This window comes from Podarcis bocagei (assembly GCF_964188305.1).
Source record: "Podarcis bocagei genome assembly, chromosome: 9".
Classification (NCBI taxonomy): domain Eukaryota; kingdom Metazoa; phylum Chordata; class Lepidosauria; order Squamata; family Lacertidae; genus Podarcis; species Podarcis bocagei.
This window is the reverse complement of record NC_138134.1, coordinates 80,758,809-80,774,023: the sequence shown is the minus strand read 5'-3', so window position 1 is coordinate 80,774,023 and position 15,215 is coordinate 80,758,809. Positions and strand designations below refer to the sequence as shown.

The window sequence follows — 15,215 nt, the reverse complement described above, 5'->3', positions numbered from 1 at the left end:
CCGGTTTAAAAACAAAGCCAGCACAACTCTTTCAAGCTCCGACCTCCTGCCCAAAAGCAAACCTTGCACCTCAGGGTGATGGTTCAACTTTGGCTTGTCCCCTCTCCTTCTCATAGAATTGTAGAGTTGGAAGGGGACCCCAGAGACCATCCAGTCCAACCCCCTCCAGTGCTTGAATTCCAGCTGAAGAACCCCAGACAAGGGGCCACCCAACCTCTCCTTCAAAACCTCCAGTGAAGGAAAATCCACCCACTTTCTGTACTGGGCCCCAGGGTAACCCAGGAAACGCAGTCCAGGACTGGTCCAGAATCCAAAAGTTCCACTAGGAGTCAGTCCGACAGGGCCAAGGCAGGACACGAGGCAGGAAACCAGGAAAGGTCAGGTGCAGGATCTGGCATACAGCAATGTTGCTCCCGCAACCTGGGGCGGGGTCCGACAGCCTTTGATCTTTGTCAGCGTAACGGCCGGTCCTGATCCCCCGGCGACTCCCCTCCCTGTCTCACCCAAAGGTGAGCACTCCTCCTGTGAGTACTCAGGTCTCTCCTTCTCTCAGACGTCGGTGGGTTACTAGACCCAGAGGCCGCCTCAGCCTCCCCTGACCCAACCGGTAGTGGAGCAGCTGTAAGTGATGGCCCAGCTGGAGGAGGTCATCCCCGCATCTGGAGCCAGGGCAGGATCAGGCCCCTGACTCGGCCCAGCTGGTGCTTCTTGCAGGGGAACCTGTGCAGACTGGGACTCTTCAGGATCAGGCCCCAGACTCGGTTCAGATGCTACCTGAGGCAAAGGATCTGGTGTGGACTGAGACTCCTCCGGTTCCGAGTTTGAGTCCCAGGCCCCCACACCTTCCAAGGGAATCCGTTCCTCTGCCAAACAGCTCTTGCCCCAAGGAAGTTCTTCCTGATCTTGAGTTGGAATCTCCTTCCTTGTAGTTTGAATCCACTGGATCCTGCGCTTTGGAGAAGCACCAGAAAGCAAGCTTGCTCCAGCTTCCCTTTGGTGATATTTCAGAGACTCCTAGAATTGCAGGGGTGGACTAGATGACTCTGGGGGTCCCTTCCTAACTCTCCACTTCTGGGATTCTGTGAGTTGCCCCTCTGGGCATTGCTGGGCTTCCAAGCTGGAGAGAGTGGCCAAGGCAGGTGTGAGCCCCCCTCTCCTTTTTACACCGTGCCCCCCAGTTCTGGGCCAGCAGAGAGGTGGAGCGGCATCGGCCAGGTGGCAGGCTTGGCTCCGCCACGGGCATGCCCAGATGGCTCAGTTGGTCGAGCGTAAGACTCTGGATCTCAGGGCTGTGGGTTCAAGCCCCACACTGGGCAAAAGGTTCCTGCACTGCAGGGGGTTGGACTGGATGACCCTCAGGTGTCCCTTCCAGCTCTGACCCCTGGAAGTTTCCCAGAGTAGGCGGGCAACCCTGCCTGGCGCTGTGTGCGTAACCGGTTGGCACAGAGAGCCCTGGAGACTTTGGAGAGAGTGGGGCATTCTTCTGCTTGGCACCAAGCAGACCCCGTGGTCTCTGAGCCCGTCCTGCGAGGAGGAGACTTTGCTGTTGCATTTTGCTTGGGGCTGGGGCAGCTGTGCCAACCTTGGACTGCTTTGGTCGAGGGTCCAGGCCGAGCGGCCTCTAGAGCAGTTTCTGGGCTGCCTGGCGAGGCTGGCTGCGATGCCTGCCTTGGTGCCAAGCTTCTCCGGGTGTGTCTGGCTGGGCATGTGGCCCTGGGCTGCCTGGAGCGCAGGGGACGCTGGCCAGCTCCCTGCCACGTGGGCGCAGGAGTGTGCCTGTCTTTTGTGTGAGTTTGAAATGTGCTGGCCCCGCTTTCCCCTCCTTCCCGCCAGGCCTGAGTGAGGGGCTGGCAGCCGGGCTCCCTCCCTCTCCAGTGGTGGCCGGTGGGAGGGCCGGGGCCTGGAAGAGGCGGCCCCTGGCGCAAGGGAGCGGGCGGAGGAGCTTGCAGGGGCGGCTCTTGTAAGAGGAGCCCAACCAGGAATGCTGGGCTGGAGGGGCGGGCGTGGGGCCAGGCGGTTTCCTGTCTATGGGGGGAAGAGGCTTGCAGCTGGAGCATAGGGCTCCCTGAGGCGCATGGGGGGCCTGAGAGGGAGAAGGAGCCCCACTGAGGGGCAGGAGGTGAGAGCGGGGCCCGGGGGCAGCAGAGGGGCGACGTGGGCACGCTCCCGAGGCTTGGGAAAGAAGGCGGGCAGCAGGGGGCAGCACCAGGGCATGGGTGGCACCCAGGGTGACACCCAGGCAGGTGGTGGTGCTGCTGCTGCAGAGATGGGGCGCAGGACCCCCAAGGCCAAGGGGCTCCCTGCCTGCAGGCTCGCCTCCTTGCGGGGGGTGCCAGCTGCCTGGCTGGCAAGCTCCCCTCCTTTGTGAAACGGGGGGCACAGCCAGCGCTGTTGCCCTTTCAGGCACAGAGGCTGCTTGTTCTGCGGGTGGGAGTCTGGAGCCGCCCGGCTGGCATGAAAGGACGGCCCTGTTCTCTCCGCAGCTCGGCCGGGGGCGCAGAATCTGCTGACGGAGGCCTGGGCAGCGCCAGGAGCTGGGGGCCTCGCTGCCCCACCCCGCCCCACCCCACAGGCAGGCTGGAGACCTCCGCTCCAGCTCTCCGGGTGCAGACAGCACAGTGTTTCCTGGCGTCTGAAGCAGCCCCAGCTGTGCCCAGATGGGGGCCCTGCCAGGGGCCCCTGGCCCTGCCGCCCTGGGGCAGTAGGGGTGCCCCCAGTCTTCCCGCACCCCACAGAGGAGGCGTCGGTGAGGGAGAGGGTGCTGTGCCAAGATGCAGGACAAACTCCGCATCCTGGAGGACCTCAACATGCTCTACATCCGACAGATTGCCCTCAGCCTGGAGGTAAGGGGGCAGCTGGGCAGGACCTTGCCACCCGACGGGGAGGGGCTTTGCTTCGGGAGGGGGGCTCCTTCCAAAGGGATGCAGGCCGTGTGAATGCGGAGACCTGTGTGAGTAGGGCGTGCGAGAAAAGATACCCCCAGAGTGCAAAGTTTGGAGTTTCCCCGAACTTGCGTTGTACATTTAGCGATGCCCAGTGAGGAGTGCTGTGGATCTCAGAAGCTGGCACCCGCCTTGCTCAGCTGGGTAGAAGCAAACTGATTGTCTTGGGGTTTCCTGGATGTTTGCCTGACGCTCCCCTGTCACCCGAATCTTGGCATCCGTTATCTCTTTGTCTCCGAGCTGAATAGGGAAGGGGGCAGGCAGGGTGGGGGGCGCAGGAGGCTGCGCAGGACCCGATTCGGAGTGCAGTGGGTGCCCTCGACTCGCTTGCTGTGTGTCTCCACCTTGATGCAACGACATTGCCCTGGCATTGTTCTCCCGGTGGTTGCGGTGAGTGAGACGCTGCCACGTTTGGAGGTTGCCCCTCTGGGACCACCTGCTGCTTCTTGGGCCCCTTTCCTGCGTGGCTGCGTCAGTCCTGGGGGGCAGGAGCTTCCCAGTGCTGGTGGGAGGGGGGCACCCGGTCTCCCTCGGCTTGGCTTCCAGACAGGTGTGCCCTGTGGGGTTTCCGTGCTGCTCTCTTTTCGGGGCTTCTGCTGGGAGTCCACCTGGCCAGGCTGGCGTTGGGCTTGGGCCAGAGTCCGGCCTCGCTCCACAGGCGGGGGTGTCTTTTGGGGGGTCGTCTGGTGCCCTTTGGGGTTTGTCTCCATTTGCTCATCCGGTTTGGTGCAGCCGAATGTTCCTTTGGCAGAAAAGTGGGACTTCCTGCCTGGGCCCAGCAGGAAAGGGAGACTCAGAGGAGCCCCTGGGCTGGATCCGGCCAGCCTCCTGTTCCCCCAGGGGCCAAAGGGAAACCCCAGAGCAGGATTGGAGCTCAAGAATGGCCCCCCTGACTTTCCCAGCCGCTGGGATTCAGGAGCGTTGCAGAATCCGACTGCGGAGGCCGAGGCGTCCTGGCTGACAGCCGTCCATGAATTTGCCCTCTTTTGAAGCTATGCTCCTAGTGGCAGGGAGTTCCACAGTCTAACCCTGCTCTGCATGAAGGAGGACTGTCTTTTATTTGTCCTGCAGCTTCTGTCAGCTTCATGGATTTTCCAGAGTTCTATGAGAGAGAGAGAGAGAGAGAGAAGCGCCTCTCTCCCCACTTCTCCCAGGCAAGGCATAATTTTATAATAATATAATAATTTATTATTTGTACCCCACCCATCTGGCTGAGTTTCCCCAGCCACTCTGGGCGGCTTCCAACAAAGATTAAAAATGCATTAAAATGTCACACATTAAAAGCTTCCCTGAACAGGGCTGCCTTCAGGTGTCTTCTGAATGTCAGGTAGTTGTTTATCTCTTTGACATCTGATGGGAGGGCGTTCCACAAGGCGGGTGCCACTACCGAGAAGGCCCTCTGCCTGGTTCCCTGTAGCCTCACTTCTCGCAATGAGGGAACTGCCAGAAGGCCCTCAGCGCTGGACCTCAGTGTCCGGGTAGAACGATGGGGGTGGAGACGCTCCTTCAGGTCTACTGGACTGAGGCCGTTTAGGGCTTTCAAGGTCAGCACCAACACTTTGAATCGTGCTCGGAAACGAACTGGGAGCCAATGCAGGTCTCTCAGAACCGGTGTTATGCGGTCCTGGCAGCCGCTCCCAGTCGCCAGTCTAGCTGCCGTGTTCTGGATTAATTGCAGTTTCCGGGTCACCTTCAAAGGTAGCCCCACGTAGAGCGCATGGCAGTAGTCCAAGCGGAAGATAACCAGAGCATGCACCACTCTGGCCAGACAGTCTGCAGGCAGGGAGGGTCTCATCCTGCATACCAGATGGAGCTGGGAGACAGCTGCCCTGAACACAGAATTGACCTGCGCCTCCATGGACAGCTGTGAGTCCAAATTGATGTGTCGCCTTTTCCTCGCCTTCTCTCCAAGTCCCACGGCTGCAACTGTTCCTCATAGGGCAGTCGATCCGGGATCCCTCGGGTTGCCCTTTCCTGAGTCATTTTCCAACTGGGCCCTCTCCTTTGGGAGGTGAGGGCAGGCAAGCGCTGCTTCTTTGCCCAACGGAGGACAGAGAAAAGGAAGGAAGCCCTTCTTCGTGTTAACCTGTGGAACTCCCCTCTGCAAGAGATCAGTGGTTGAAATCCCCAGGAGGGGAGAGGGCTCCTGTGTTAGAATTCTGCTTGCGTGTTTCCCATTGGGGCATCTGTGAGGTTACAGGGAAGCAGGCAGAGGGCCTTCTCGGTGGTGGCGCCAGATGTCAAGGAAATAAACAACTATCCTACTTTTAAAAGGCAGTTTTTAGTATTTAATGCTGTATTGTTTTTAACACTTGATTGGAAGCTGCCCAGAGTGGCTGGGGAAACTCAGCCAGATGGGCGGGGTAGAAATAAATTATTATTATTATTATTACTATGATGATGATGATGATGATGATGATGTTTGGCCACCCTGAGCTGCGTGGGTCCCATTGGCCTGAAACAGCAGGCTCTTCTGATGTCTTACTTAATGAACAACTTGATAGGCAGGATCCGTCCCCCTGCCTTGGCTCATTCTGGGCACCCCTGGTCTGCCAGAAAGCCCCTGACCCAGGCAGACCCCCCATTCCGCTGCTGCTCCCCCCCAAACAAGCCAGGGAGCCCAGAGATGCCGACCTTTGAGGGGGAAGGACCTCCAAGGCTTTTGCCTTGTGCAGGCTGGTCTGGTCCCTGGCTGGGTCACGGTGAGGCAACATGGCCTAGTGGTTAGAGCGCTGGACTACTGGGCTAGGGCGGGGGAGAGGCCCGGGTTCGAATCCCTCGCAGGGTTGTTGTCAAAGGAGGAGTTGGAGAACTCTGCACGCGAAAAAGGTGGGATAGATATTGTGATGTACTGAGTTGAATAGGATCCAAAATGCAGCAGTCTGATTGGCTCTAGAACAATATGCTCATAAACAGCAATAAATAATAATTGTCATGGTTTCGGCCAATGTGCTTCGTGTCGCTTCAACAAAAGGGGGGGGGATGCGAGTTGCAGGGAGCCCCTTCCCTGACCCCCTTCTCTCCACCCCTGTGAGTGGCTCAGTCTGGACTGGTTCCGGCTGCTGAGCGCTGAAGCAGCTGCACTCTGCTTGTGCTCAGAGGGACTCTGTCAAGATCAACTGTGGTTTCTGCATTGCAGGGGGGTTAGTCTAGATGACTTGTGGGGCCCCTTCCATCTCTGATTTAGTGTTGGTTTTGGTGGAGAATCCCGGCTGGCCAGACTCCACTGGCGGGGGGGGGCATTGGCCAGACACCCCACCCTCCAGATTTTCCTCCCAGCCCTGCTAAATCCTCAGCATCTCTGCCATAATCTGCCGCAAGCTGATTAGCCCAGGCTGGAGGTCGGGGGGGGGCAGGGTTTTGAGCCTCATGCCAGCCCCACCCTTTGCCCCCCCACCCTTTGCCCACCTCCCAAAACCTGCCCCCCATCTTTGCCCCCATCAGTTTGCCTAGGAGAGGCCCCCCTGCTCCATCCCTGAGTTCTGGGGTGCCTCCAGCCCCACAACGGATGAAGAGCAAATGGCCCCCCCATCTGCCCCCCCAAATGCAACCTCTTGCATGGGACCCCTTCCCTTTTCTCAGCCGCCCCATAGAGGGGGAGGGGCTCCCAAATAATGTAGGCTTTTTTGGGGGCCTGAGGAGCAGCTCCCCACCCTCCTTTTCCCCACCAGACCCCTGATTTCCCCTTCCCCATTTTCTTGCAGGGGGGGGCAGAGGAGGCCGCGGTCTCCCCAGCCCAGCTGTCCCCCCCCAACCCGGCTATAAATAGGCAGCTGGTGATGTCAGAGTTTCCTCAGCTGCTGCACCGACTCTGCCCCCCCCATCCCTCCCCCTCCAGCTGTCACCCGCCCCGCTGCCAGGACCGCCTTTGCCGCATGGGGGGCCGGCGGCTAAGTTAGGGGGCGCCGGCATGGAGAGCGGCAGGCTGGCCGAGGTGAGTGGTTGGGGGGGGGGAACGCTTGGGGGGTGAGGAGGGGAGCCCCCCAGGAAGAGGCTGGGGTTTCCCCTTAGAGAGGCCTGGAGGAGGCGGGACACTCGTGCCCATCTCTGCGGCTGGCATGATGGAAGGCATTTCTCGCCAGGGGGAGCCTCTCTCTCTCTCCCCCCCCCCCAAAGAAGCTGGCTGGATTTTTTTGCTGTTTCACGGCCCTTCAGGCTGGGGGAGGGAGGCGGTTGAGGCTGTTTTTTTTTGGGGTGTCCATAGCTGTAGAGACAAGAGGGGGGTCTCTGCATCCGACAGGGGCTTTGTGGGAGGGGTCAGTCGCGAGCCCCCCCCCAACCATACCCAAAAAACTCTGAGGCAAAAATGGATGCTAATGGGATTTCCTCTGGCCTGGGCAAAAGGCTGCAGAGAACTGGAGAGTTGGAAGGGGCCCCCCAAAGGACATCTAGTCCAGCCCCACGCAGCCCCCCCAGATTGTATCCCTCTTTTCAGATCTCTCCACCCCGTCCATGGTACATAATGTCTATTGCGCAAGGGGTGGGGGGCAAGAGACTCTGCCCCCGGAGCTTTACCTGTTGGACCCCGGTTTTTCAGCAGAGCTTGGAGGGCCAAGTGCTTTAGTTGGGGTTTCTGCGTTGGACCCGATGACCCTGGGGGGTCCCAGGAATTGGATAGGTCTACTGTGACTCTGTGCGTGTTATGGGGGAGGCACTCTGCGCAAGCTCAGGAACCTTCTGCAGAGGTGGGGCTTTGCATGTTGAGAGGCTGAGCTCTCGCCCTGATGGTGGGTTCTGGGGGTCATCAATTCTCACTCAAAGATCGGGGGTCTTCCTGGGGTGGCGGGTGGGAGACCGTGGAGCCTGGTATTTTTTTGGGTGGGGGCACCAAACACAGGAAAATGTTTCCCTTTATTGTGATATATTTTAATATACAATAATAATAATATTTAATTAATAATAATAATATTTAACAGCAGCATGAAGGCGTTTTGGGAAATTGACAGTCAGGAAGGCAATTGATTCTGAACACACACACCCCGGCATCGTTTGGGGTGCCGTTTGGAGATGCCTCCCTCCCCCCCAAAAAAACGCTTTGGCTCCCCAGAGGCTGTACACTGGGGCAGGTCAGCTTTCCCTTGCCCCACAGAAAGGACCCGACATTTCGAGCTTGTGAGAGGTGGGGAGCGCTCTGCGCATGCTCAGAGCACTCTGGCCGTTGAGAACAGGGGCTGCTTCTCTCCTCTCACCCCCCCAAAAGACACACAGCTGTCACGAAAGCTGAGTCCGGGGGGGGGGTTCTTTCTTCGTTTATGGGGCACCTTCTCACTCCACTTCCCAGTCGTGTCCCAAGCCATTTGGTGTCCTTTCCCAGAAGGTCTTTCTGGCACCCCCCTTTTGCCCTGAGCCCCCCAACACTTGCCATTGCCCCACCAGGCACCATAACTGGGGGGGGGGGGATCAGGCAGCTTTGAGCTCCTGCGATAATAAATTTTCTGGCCCACGTAGGACCAGTCTAGATAGTTAGCCTGGACGTTTTCATCCCCCCAAAAGTTTTTGATTTGAGTTTCCACTGAAATGTGGCTGCATTTTAATGTTTTTATGTTGTATTTTAATCTTGTTTTTTAAGCTGTATTTCAATCAATTGTTTTATATTTGGTGTTAGCTGCCCTGAGCCTGGTCTTGGCTGGGGAGGGCAGCGTATAAATAAAATTTATCATTATTATTATTATTAATAATAATAATAAATGAGTGGACTGGGGTTCTTGGATGGGCCCCCCAGCTTCATTCACATGCTCCCCCCTTTCATTTCTCCCCCCCCCCCTTGCAGGGCACCGATATCCAGAAGAAGATCGACCATGAGATCCGCATGCGCGAAGGTGCCTGCAAGCTCCTGGCGGCTTGCACCCAGCGCCAGCAGGCCCTGGAGGTCACCAAGAGCCTGCTGGTCTGCAACAGCCGCATTCTGGCCTACATGGCGGAGCTTCAGCGCATGAAGGAGGCGCAAGTCATGCAGCGGATGGCCAGGCGGTGAGTGAGGTGGCGGGTGCGCGGCGCATGTCTGCAGGAGGGCCAGTGCGGCCCTGGGCCAAGAGGAGGAAGAGCCTCAGGGCTGGGCTGGCACTCTGCACATGCTCAGGAATGCTCTGGGGCTGAGGTCTGGCTCTGGAGGGAGATCTGAGGGCTCCCTTGGACAAAAAACAAGGACACCAGCCAGGAAGACCAGAGCAAAACAGCAGCCAGGAGGCTTGGTCTTGATTGAAGACTGTGGTGACAGGACTCCCACCTGCCACCAGGCGGAACAAGATGGAAGCCCCGAACAAAAGAAGACCCTAAATTTTATTAGCTGCTCATCCCCATGTTAGGGACGTGGGTGGCGCTGTGGGTTAATCCACAGAGCCTAGGACTTGCTGATCAGAAGGTCGGCGGTTCGAATCCCTGCAACAGGGTGAGCTTCCGTAGCTTGGTCCCTGCTCCTGCCAACCTAGCAGTTCGAAAGGACGTCAAAGTGCAAGTAGATAAATAGGTACCGCTCCGGCGGGAAGGAAAACGGCGTTTCCGTGCACTGCTCTGGTTCGCCAGAAGTGGCTTAGTCATGCTGGCCACAAGACCCGGAAGTTGTACGCCGGCTCCCTCGGCCAATAAAGTGAGATGAGCGCTGCAACCAGAGTCGGTCAGGACTGGACCTAATGGTCAGGGGTCCATTTACCTTTAATCCCTATGTTACACACCCCAAACTACCTCACTCATACATCACGGTTACATCATGAAAGGGGTGGTCTGGGGGCAGTAATCTGAGCATCCTGGACCCTGCCCCATGGTTCCCCTTGCCCTCCACCAAACACCCACCAAGTGTAACAAAAAAGATATTTACATTTCCCTTTACAGATAGGTAGCCGTGTTGGTCTGCCATAGTCAAAATAAAAAAATTCCTTCCAGTAGCACCTTAAAGACCAACTAAGTTAGTTCTTGGTATGAGCTTTCGTGTGCATGCACACTTCTTCAGATACACTGATGCAGTGTATCTGATGCAGTGTATCTTCAGATGCAGTGCGTCTGAAGAAGTGTGCATGCACACGAAAGCTCATACCAAGAACTAACTTAGTTGGTCTTTAAGGTGCTACTGGAAGGAATTTTTTTATTTTTACATTTCCCTGTTTCCCAGCCAAGTTCATCACACCCTTTTGTCTCCATCTGGGTTTGTTATTTCTGGAAGGGCTACCTGTCTGGCACTCAGGTATCAGGATGCCAGGGATTCTCACTCAGGCAGAGGGGCTGCTGAGGAGCTGAGCTCACAGGTCTAAATGCATTTCTGAAGTTTTCCCAGTGAGCCAGTACAGAGATACATTGATCAGTGAATTCTTACATTTGGTATTGTGCAGCAAAGGCCCTTTGAATAGATAGGAAGAAACTGTGATGAAGTGTTTTGTGGGGACAAATCACAAAAGTCACAAAAGTGATGGTGCTGATTTTGGTAGTGGGCTGCATGTGCATGATATCTGCTGGAGGGGCAGCCCCCCCACCTATACATAAATTCCTGCAACAATGGAGAGCTGGGGGGGGGCAGCATGGAGAGGAGCTGTGCGCCTGCAGGAGCGCCCCAAGAGCTTAGGGTGGGACTGGGAAGGGGCTGCCTTTGACGCCTCCTGGGTTGTCCAAAGGGGCCGGATTCGAGGTTAGGCTGGCCTCTTCCAGGGGGGGCTTCCTGCAGCAGAAGAGCCTGAGGGGGACCCTCTTTGGGCGAGGGAAGTCTGCTCAGCCTCCTCTTGGGAGCAGCTGAGCGTCACTCTTAAATTATGTTAAGCATTAGTTGACTTTCCCAAATATACTGTTGCAACTTAATTGTATATAGGAGTCTGAATAGACTGAACCTTCCTTCGTATTAGTATTTCAAGTATGCAGACAGACTCTATTGAATTTTCTTGATTTGACATTTAGAGTCAGAATCCCTACTTACATGCTCTTATTTTTAAAAAAGGGTCAGCAGTACTTAAGTGGTTGACCTGTAAGTCTGTTTCAACAGAACTTTTAAAGGCGCGTCACCTAAGTATTTAGAACAAGATTGCATGTACAAAAGTTTACATTAAAACATTATAAAAGTAGAAAACTTCACAATTTTCTATGGTAATATACCAGAGTGATTGAAGTCTAAATAAAAGTTTAAAACTGTACAGTTGCTATTACAGGTAATATACACCTTTGAGATGTCAAGTTTGATTGTTACGATAAGATTAGTGTCTCTGGCGGGTCAATGAGCGATACTGCATGGTACTTTACAGCCTTGTATTTCTCTCGTATAGACTGTTGCGTATGCTGTGCCGCTGTCTGGTAGGTCTTGTGGAGGTCCAATATACAAGGCTTAAGACTTTCAATTGTGTATCCCGTAACTTCAGCAAGAGAGTCAGTCCAAGTTTTTCCAGAAATAGTATAGTTTGCTGTGTGAAATGCTGCGGCAGCAATTACTGATGGCAAATATTTCAGGTATGTCTCAGCATCAATTAAACTCAGTTCTCCCAAGTACGTTGCCAGGTTTTCCACTTGGGAGCTAGCTGGCTGATGCAAGAAGTATTGAGAAAGGAACTGGTTTATAGTAGGCGCTGCCAGATCAAATGAAAGGACTTTCAGAACTAAGTGCTCCATCCTGAGGACTTGTTTCTTTGTGTAAGTGTCATCTGTGATATATACAAATTCTGCTACTTCAGGAGGGTAGATTTCTTCAAACTTTGATGCCAACAGCATGGCAGCAGTTCCCAGAAGTTGAAGTTTCCCTCTTAGCACTGACATTGAGGACAGAAACCTGTCAATGTAGTTTACCGCCAAGTGCAAAGTTTCATTTTGGAGCTTGTACTCTTCACCAACCTCCACTAGCCAGTCCACAAGAATAGCCCGCATATTGTTTGTGATGTCTGGCTGCTTCTTCATGTAACCTGCTTTGGGCTTGCATTTCACCTCCATTTCCCTAAGATACTTATAGATATCTTCAATGTAGTCTGGTACATGGTTAACATTAATTCTCTGCTCCGTTTCTTGGACTATTGACATATCCATAATACTTGGAGATCCCTCACCGAAGCTCAGATCCATTGGGTTATCTATAGGTGTCAGAGGTTTCCTGATTCCCATTGAAGCGACTGCCGTCTTCAAGCCTAGGGCCTCTTCACTTGAAGACATCCTTCTCGACATCATACGTTTTTTCTGCCTGGTGACATCAGGCTCATCCATATGGATGGTAAAAGCGGGCTGCTTATTCCCCATTTTGCCCAGGGGAACATCGAGGCAGTTTTCATCATTGGTACTCCATGGAATTTGGCTGAGGGAAGCCTGCGGCTGGGCGAGGGGCTCCCGGTTGGGCCGCAGCAGCCCCAGAGCGACCCGCGTCCCCAGCGCAGCGCCCGCCAGCCGAGGGTCGCCCTTGACTCCCGGAGGCACGTTCTCCTGGTTCTCCCGAGCCAGGGAGGCGGCGGCGGCGGCGGCTCCCGTCAGCATGGCGATAAGCGCGGCGGTGGCGGCGGCGACTGCAGAACCGGGGAGCCTCGAGCCGAGCTGCTCTGAACGGACGCTCGCTCGGCGGCTTCGCTCTCGTTCTCTTGAGCAGCTGAGTTGGCCTTTCCCAGGAGGCCTCTGGTGCGATTCCTGCGTTGCAGCGGGTTGAGCTAGATGACCCTTTGGTTCCCCTCCAGCCCTACACTTCTCTGAGATTATGACTGTTCTTTTCATTCTGACTATCCGTTCCTACTGCTACCACCTACTTCTGCCTCTTTTCTGAATGAGGCACTGCTGCTCTCTTAATCCACCCCTTGGGCTGTTAAATCTGTTTTAATGGTGTGGGTGTGATTCACGGATGAAGGGGAGTATATTATTATTATTATTATTATTATTATTATTATTATTATTACTACAGTACTGGACTAAAAGACCACAAGGTGATACGCAAACTGAAAGACAGTATTGAAGTAAAAGCAATTGACAATATCAAACATACTCAAAAATGATTTATTGTATTTTTAATATTTTCTTTGGAGCTGCCCAGAGTGGCTGGGGAAACCCAGCCAGATGGGCGGGGTATAAATAAATTATTATTATTATTTAATTAAAATCTGCATGCTGCCATGAAACTTAAAAAAATAATAATAGTAGCATATGAATCTTCTAAAATAATTTTTTTAATGAAGAATGCCACTGATGCAGTCGTTCTGCTTCCCCACATCCTTGGGGCTGTCAATCAAGAGTGTAGCCTGAACTCTCCTGTGATGCTGGAGTGGGGCTTTTGGGGGGCAGGCGGTGTGGGGGGGTCCTCCCTGTGTCTCTGACAGCCCTTTCTCCCCCCCCTCAGCCCCTCAGACGCTGGTCCCGTGGACGACCGCCTGCCCTGCCGAGGCAGAGTCTGCATCTCAGGTAAGGATGCCGTGACCCACCTGGCCGCAGGTACAGCCCAGCCGGACCCCTCCCAGGCCCAGAGCCCAGTGGGAGAGGCAGGCAGAGCAGCTCGGTCCCAAAGGGGAACTGTTTTGGGGTGCAAAAATGGCCTTCCCTCTGCAAAAATTCCTGCATTGACGGAGGTTGGACTAGATGACCTGGGGGATCCCTTCTGTGATTCTATATTGCCCCTATAATTGGCTTTCAAGAATTGTTACTGATTTGTAAAGAATGCTTGAGGCTTGTTCTGGAGGAGACCAAAGGCACATCCATGCTTTAGATCAGTTCCCAGACATTTTGGGGGTTCCACCCCTTTTGTTCCCAGCGGAATGAGAACATTATTCAGAACATAGCAGCTTGCACGACCCGCCAAGGGTGGCCATAAGGCAACAAAATTCAAAACGGTGACAATTAATTGCACATGCCTCCAAAATCCAATTTCAGCTATTGCGTTTAATTAATTCCACAAAATGGAAGCTCTTGATTCTGTCAGACCAGTTTTCCTTTTTTAAAAAATTGCTTTATTAGTTTAAAAAAAGAAAAAACTGTCAACGAACGAAAAACCAAAGGATAATACAAATTGCAAAAAGTAAATGGATTTCTTACAACGCTGCTTCCATTATGACTTCCAGTCACACCATCGAAGGTTCCGGGTTTCTGTTATGTAGCACACTTTTCATTATCACTCCCATCTTATCCCATATCCTTATTTTTATAAGATTTTCTTTGTTTCTACCGGGGTCCTATGCTCTTTCAGATATTTTCTGTAAATATCCCACTCTCTAATAAACATTTGGTCTATATTATCTCTAATTCTTTGCTGACTCTGTAAATTCTAATAATTTTGTCTGCCAATCCATTTTGGTCGGGAGAGAGTCTCCTTTCTAATTTTTGGCTACTAAGATTCTTGCTGCCATATTCTTCATATTTTGGGGAATATCCATACCTGTTTTACCCAGTAGAAAGGCTTCGGGTTCCCCCCCCAAAAAATAGATTTTAAACATCTTTTTGAGCTCATTATATATCTTGAGTCCCATAATTCCTTTATTTTCCTACAATTCCACCACATGTGTATCATCGCTGGACCAGCTTTCCAAATCATTTGTGCCTCCAGCGCCCCTGGCACCTCCCTGCCCCTTCGTGGCCCCACTTGGGGACCCCCTGGCTTAGATGTCTGGGCCCCCACTGTGTTACCTGCAGGCCTCTTCCTGCCTGGACGCATTTGGGGATGCAAACAAACCCTCTTTATCTCCTCCTCTTTCCTTTTTTAAATTTTTATAAATACATCTTTGTTGGTTTAAAATACAATCTTACAATAAAGGTAAGTATGACAAAGTTAAGCACAGAAAAGGAAAAAAAGGAAAAGAAAAAAGAAAGGGGGGGAAGAATTCTTCACATCAAAAAGTACAAAAAGTTTAACTATTTAGTTAAATATGTTATGTTAAATTAATTGGAAAAGCTTGCAAATACCAGACAGGCTTATGACTTAAATATGTAATGTGATGAATTAATATGTTTAATGCTGAACTGGAAAGAAAGAAAGATGTTAAGTGATGAAGTTAATTTTTTAAGAATATTGGATTTGGAAAATCGTTAAAATGATATCCACTGAAATTCAACCAGGGGGATACGAGGAAGTCACTTAACAATGTTACTAGGTTTGGTTTAAATACGGTTGAGATTTGTGTTTGTTTAAAAAAAAATTGGGGGGGGGGGAGTACAAAAAGTTTAAAAGTAACAAGAAAAGAATAAGAAAATAACAATTAAAAGTACCAGATATTTATACAACATCGTTGGAAGCTTTTCACAGAATAAGACATGATGTTGTATCTCCTCCTCTTTCCAGACCTCCGGATCCCACTGATGTGGAAGGACACGGAATATTTCAAGAACAAGGGCGGTGAGTCCTTCTTGGTG

The 15,215-nt window shown here is 53.0% G+C and overlaps 2 protein-coding genes and 1 pseudogene across 7 annotated transcripts in view; 2 read left to right on the top strand and 1 right to left on the bottom strand.

Annotated features, from left to right (window-relative positions):
* Positions 1-15,215, top strand: part of LOC308594245 (programmed cell death protein 4-like) — a 157,321-nt gene that overhangs the window by 74,386 nt on the left and 67,720 nt on the right. The window lies entirely within an intron of this gene.
* Positions 1-15,215, top strand: part of RTKN (rhotekin) — a gene marked incomplete at its 3' end in the record, with an annotated part of 39,303 nt that overhangs the window by 7,017 nt on the left and 17,071 nt on the right. For 3 of the 5 annotated variants that reach the window (XM_081207122.1, XM_081207125.1, XM_081207126.1), the window contains exons 2-4: positions 8,713-8,912; positions 13,216-13,277; positions 15,145-15,198. In XM_081207122.1, the coding sequence (XP_081063248.1) occupies positions 8,713-8,912; positions 13,216-13,277; positions 15,145-15,198 (316 nt within the window). Of the gene's footprint in view, positions 1-1,951; positions 2,120-2,483; positions 2,844-6,766; positions 6,877-8,712; positions 8,913-13,215; positions 13,278-15,144; positions 15,199-15,215 lie in introns of those variants that run through there. The other 2 variants (XM_081207123.1, XM_081207124.1) reach the window with 2 other exon arrangements.
* Positions 10,668-12,466, bottom strand: LOC308594260 (cyclin-A2 pseudogene; annotated as a pseudogene). Its single transcript has one exon. The product of its transcript is annotated as a cyclin-A2 pseudogene (transcript).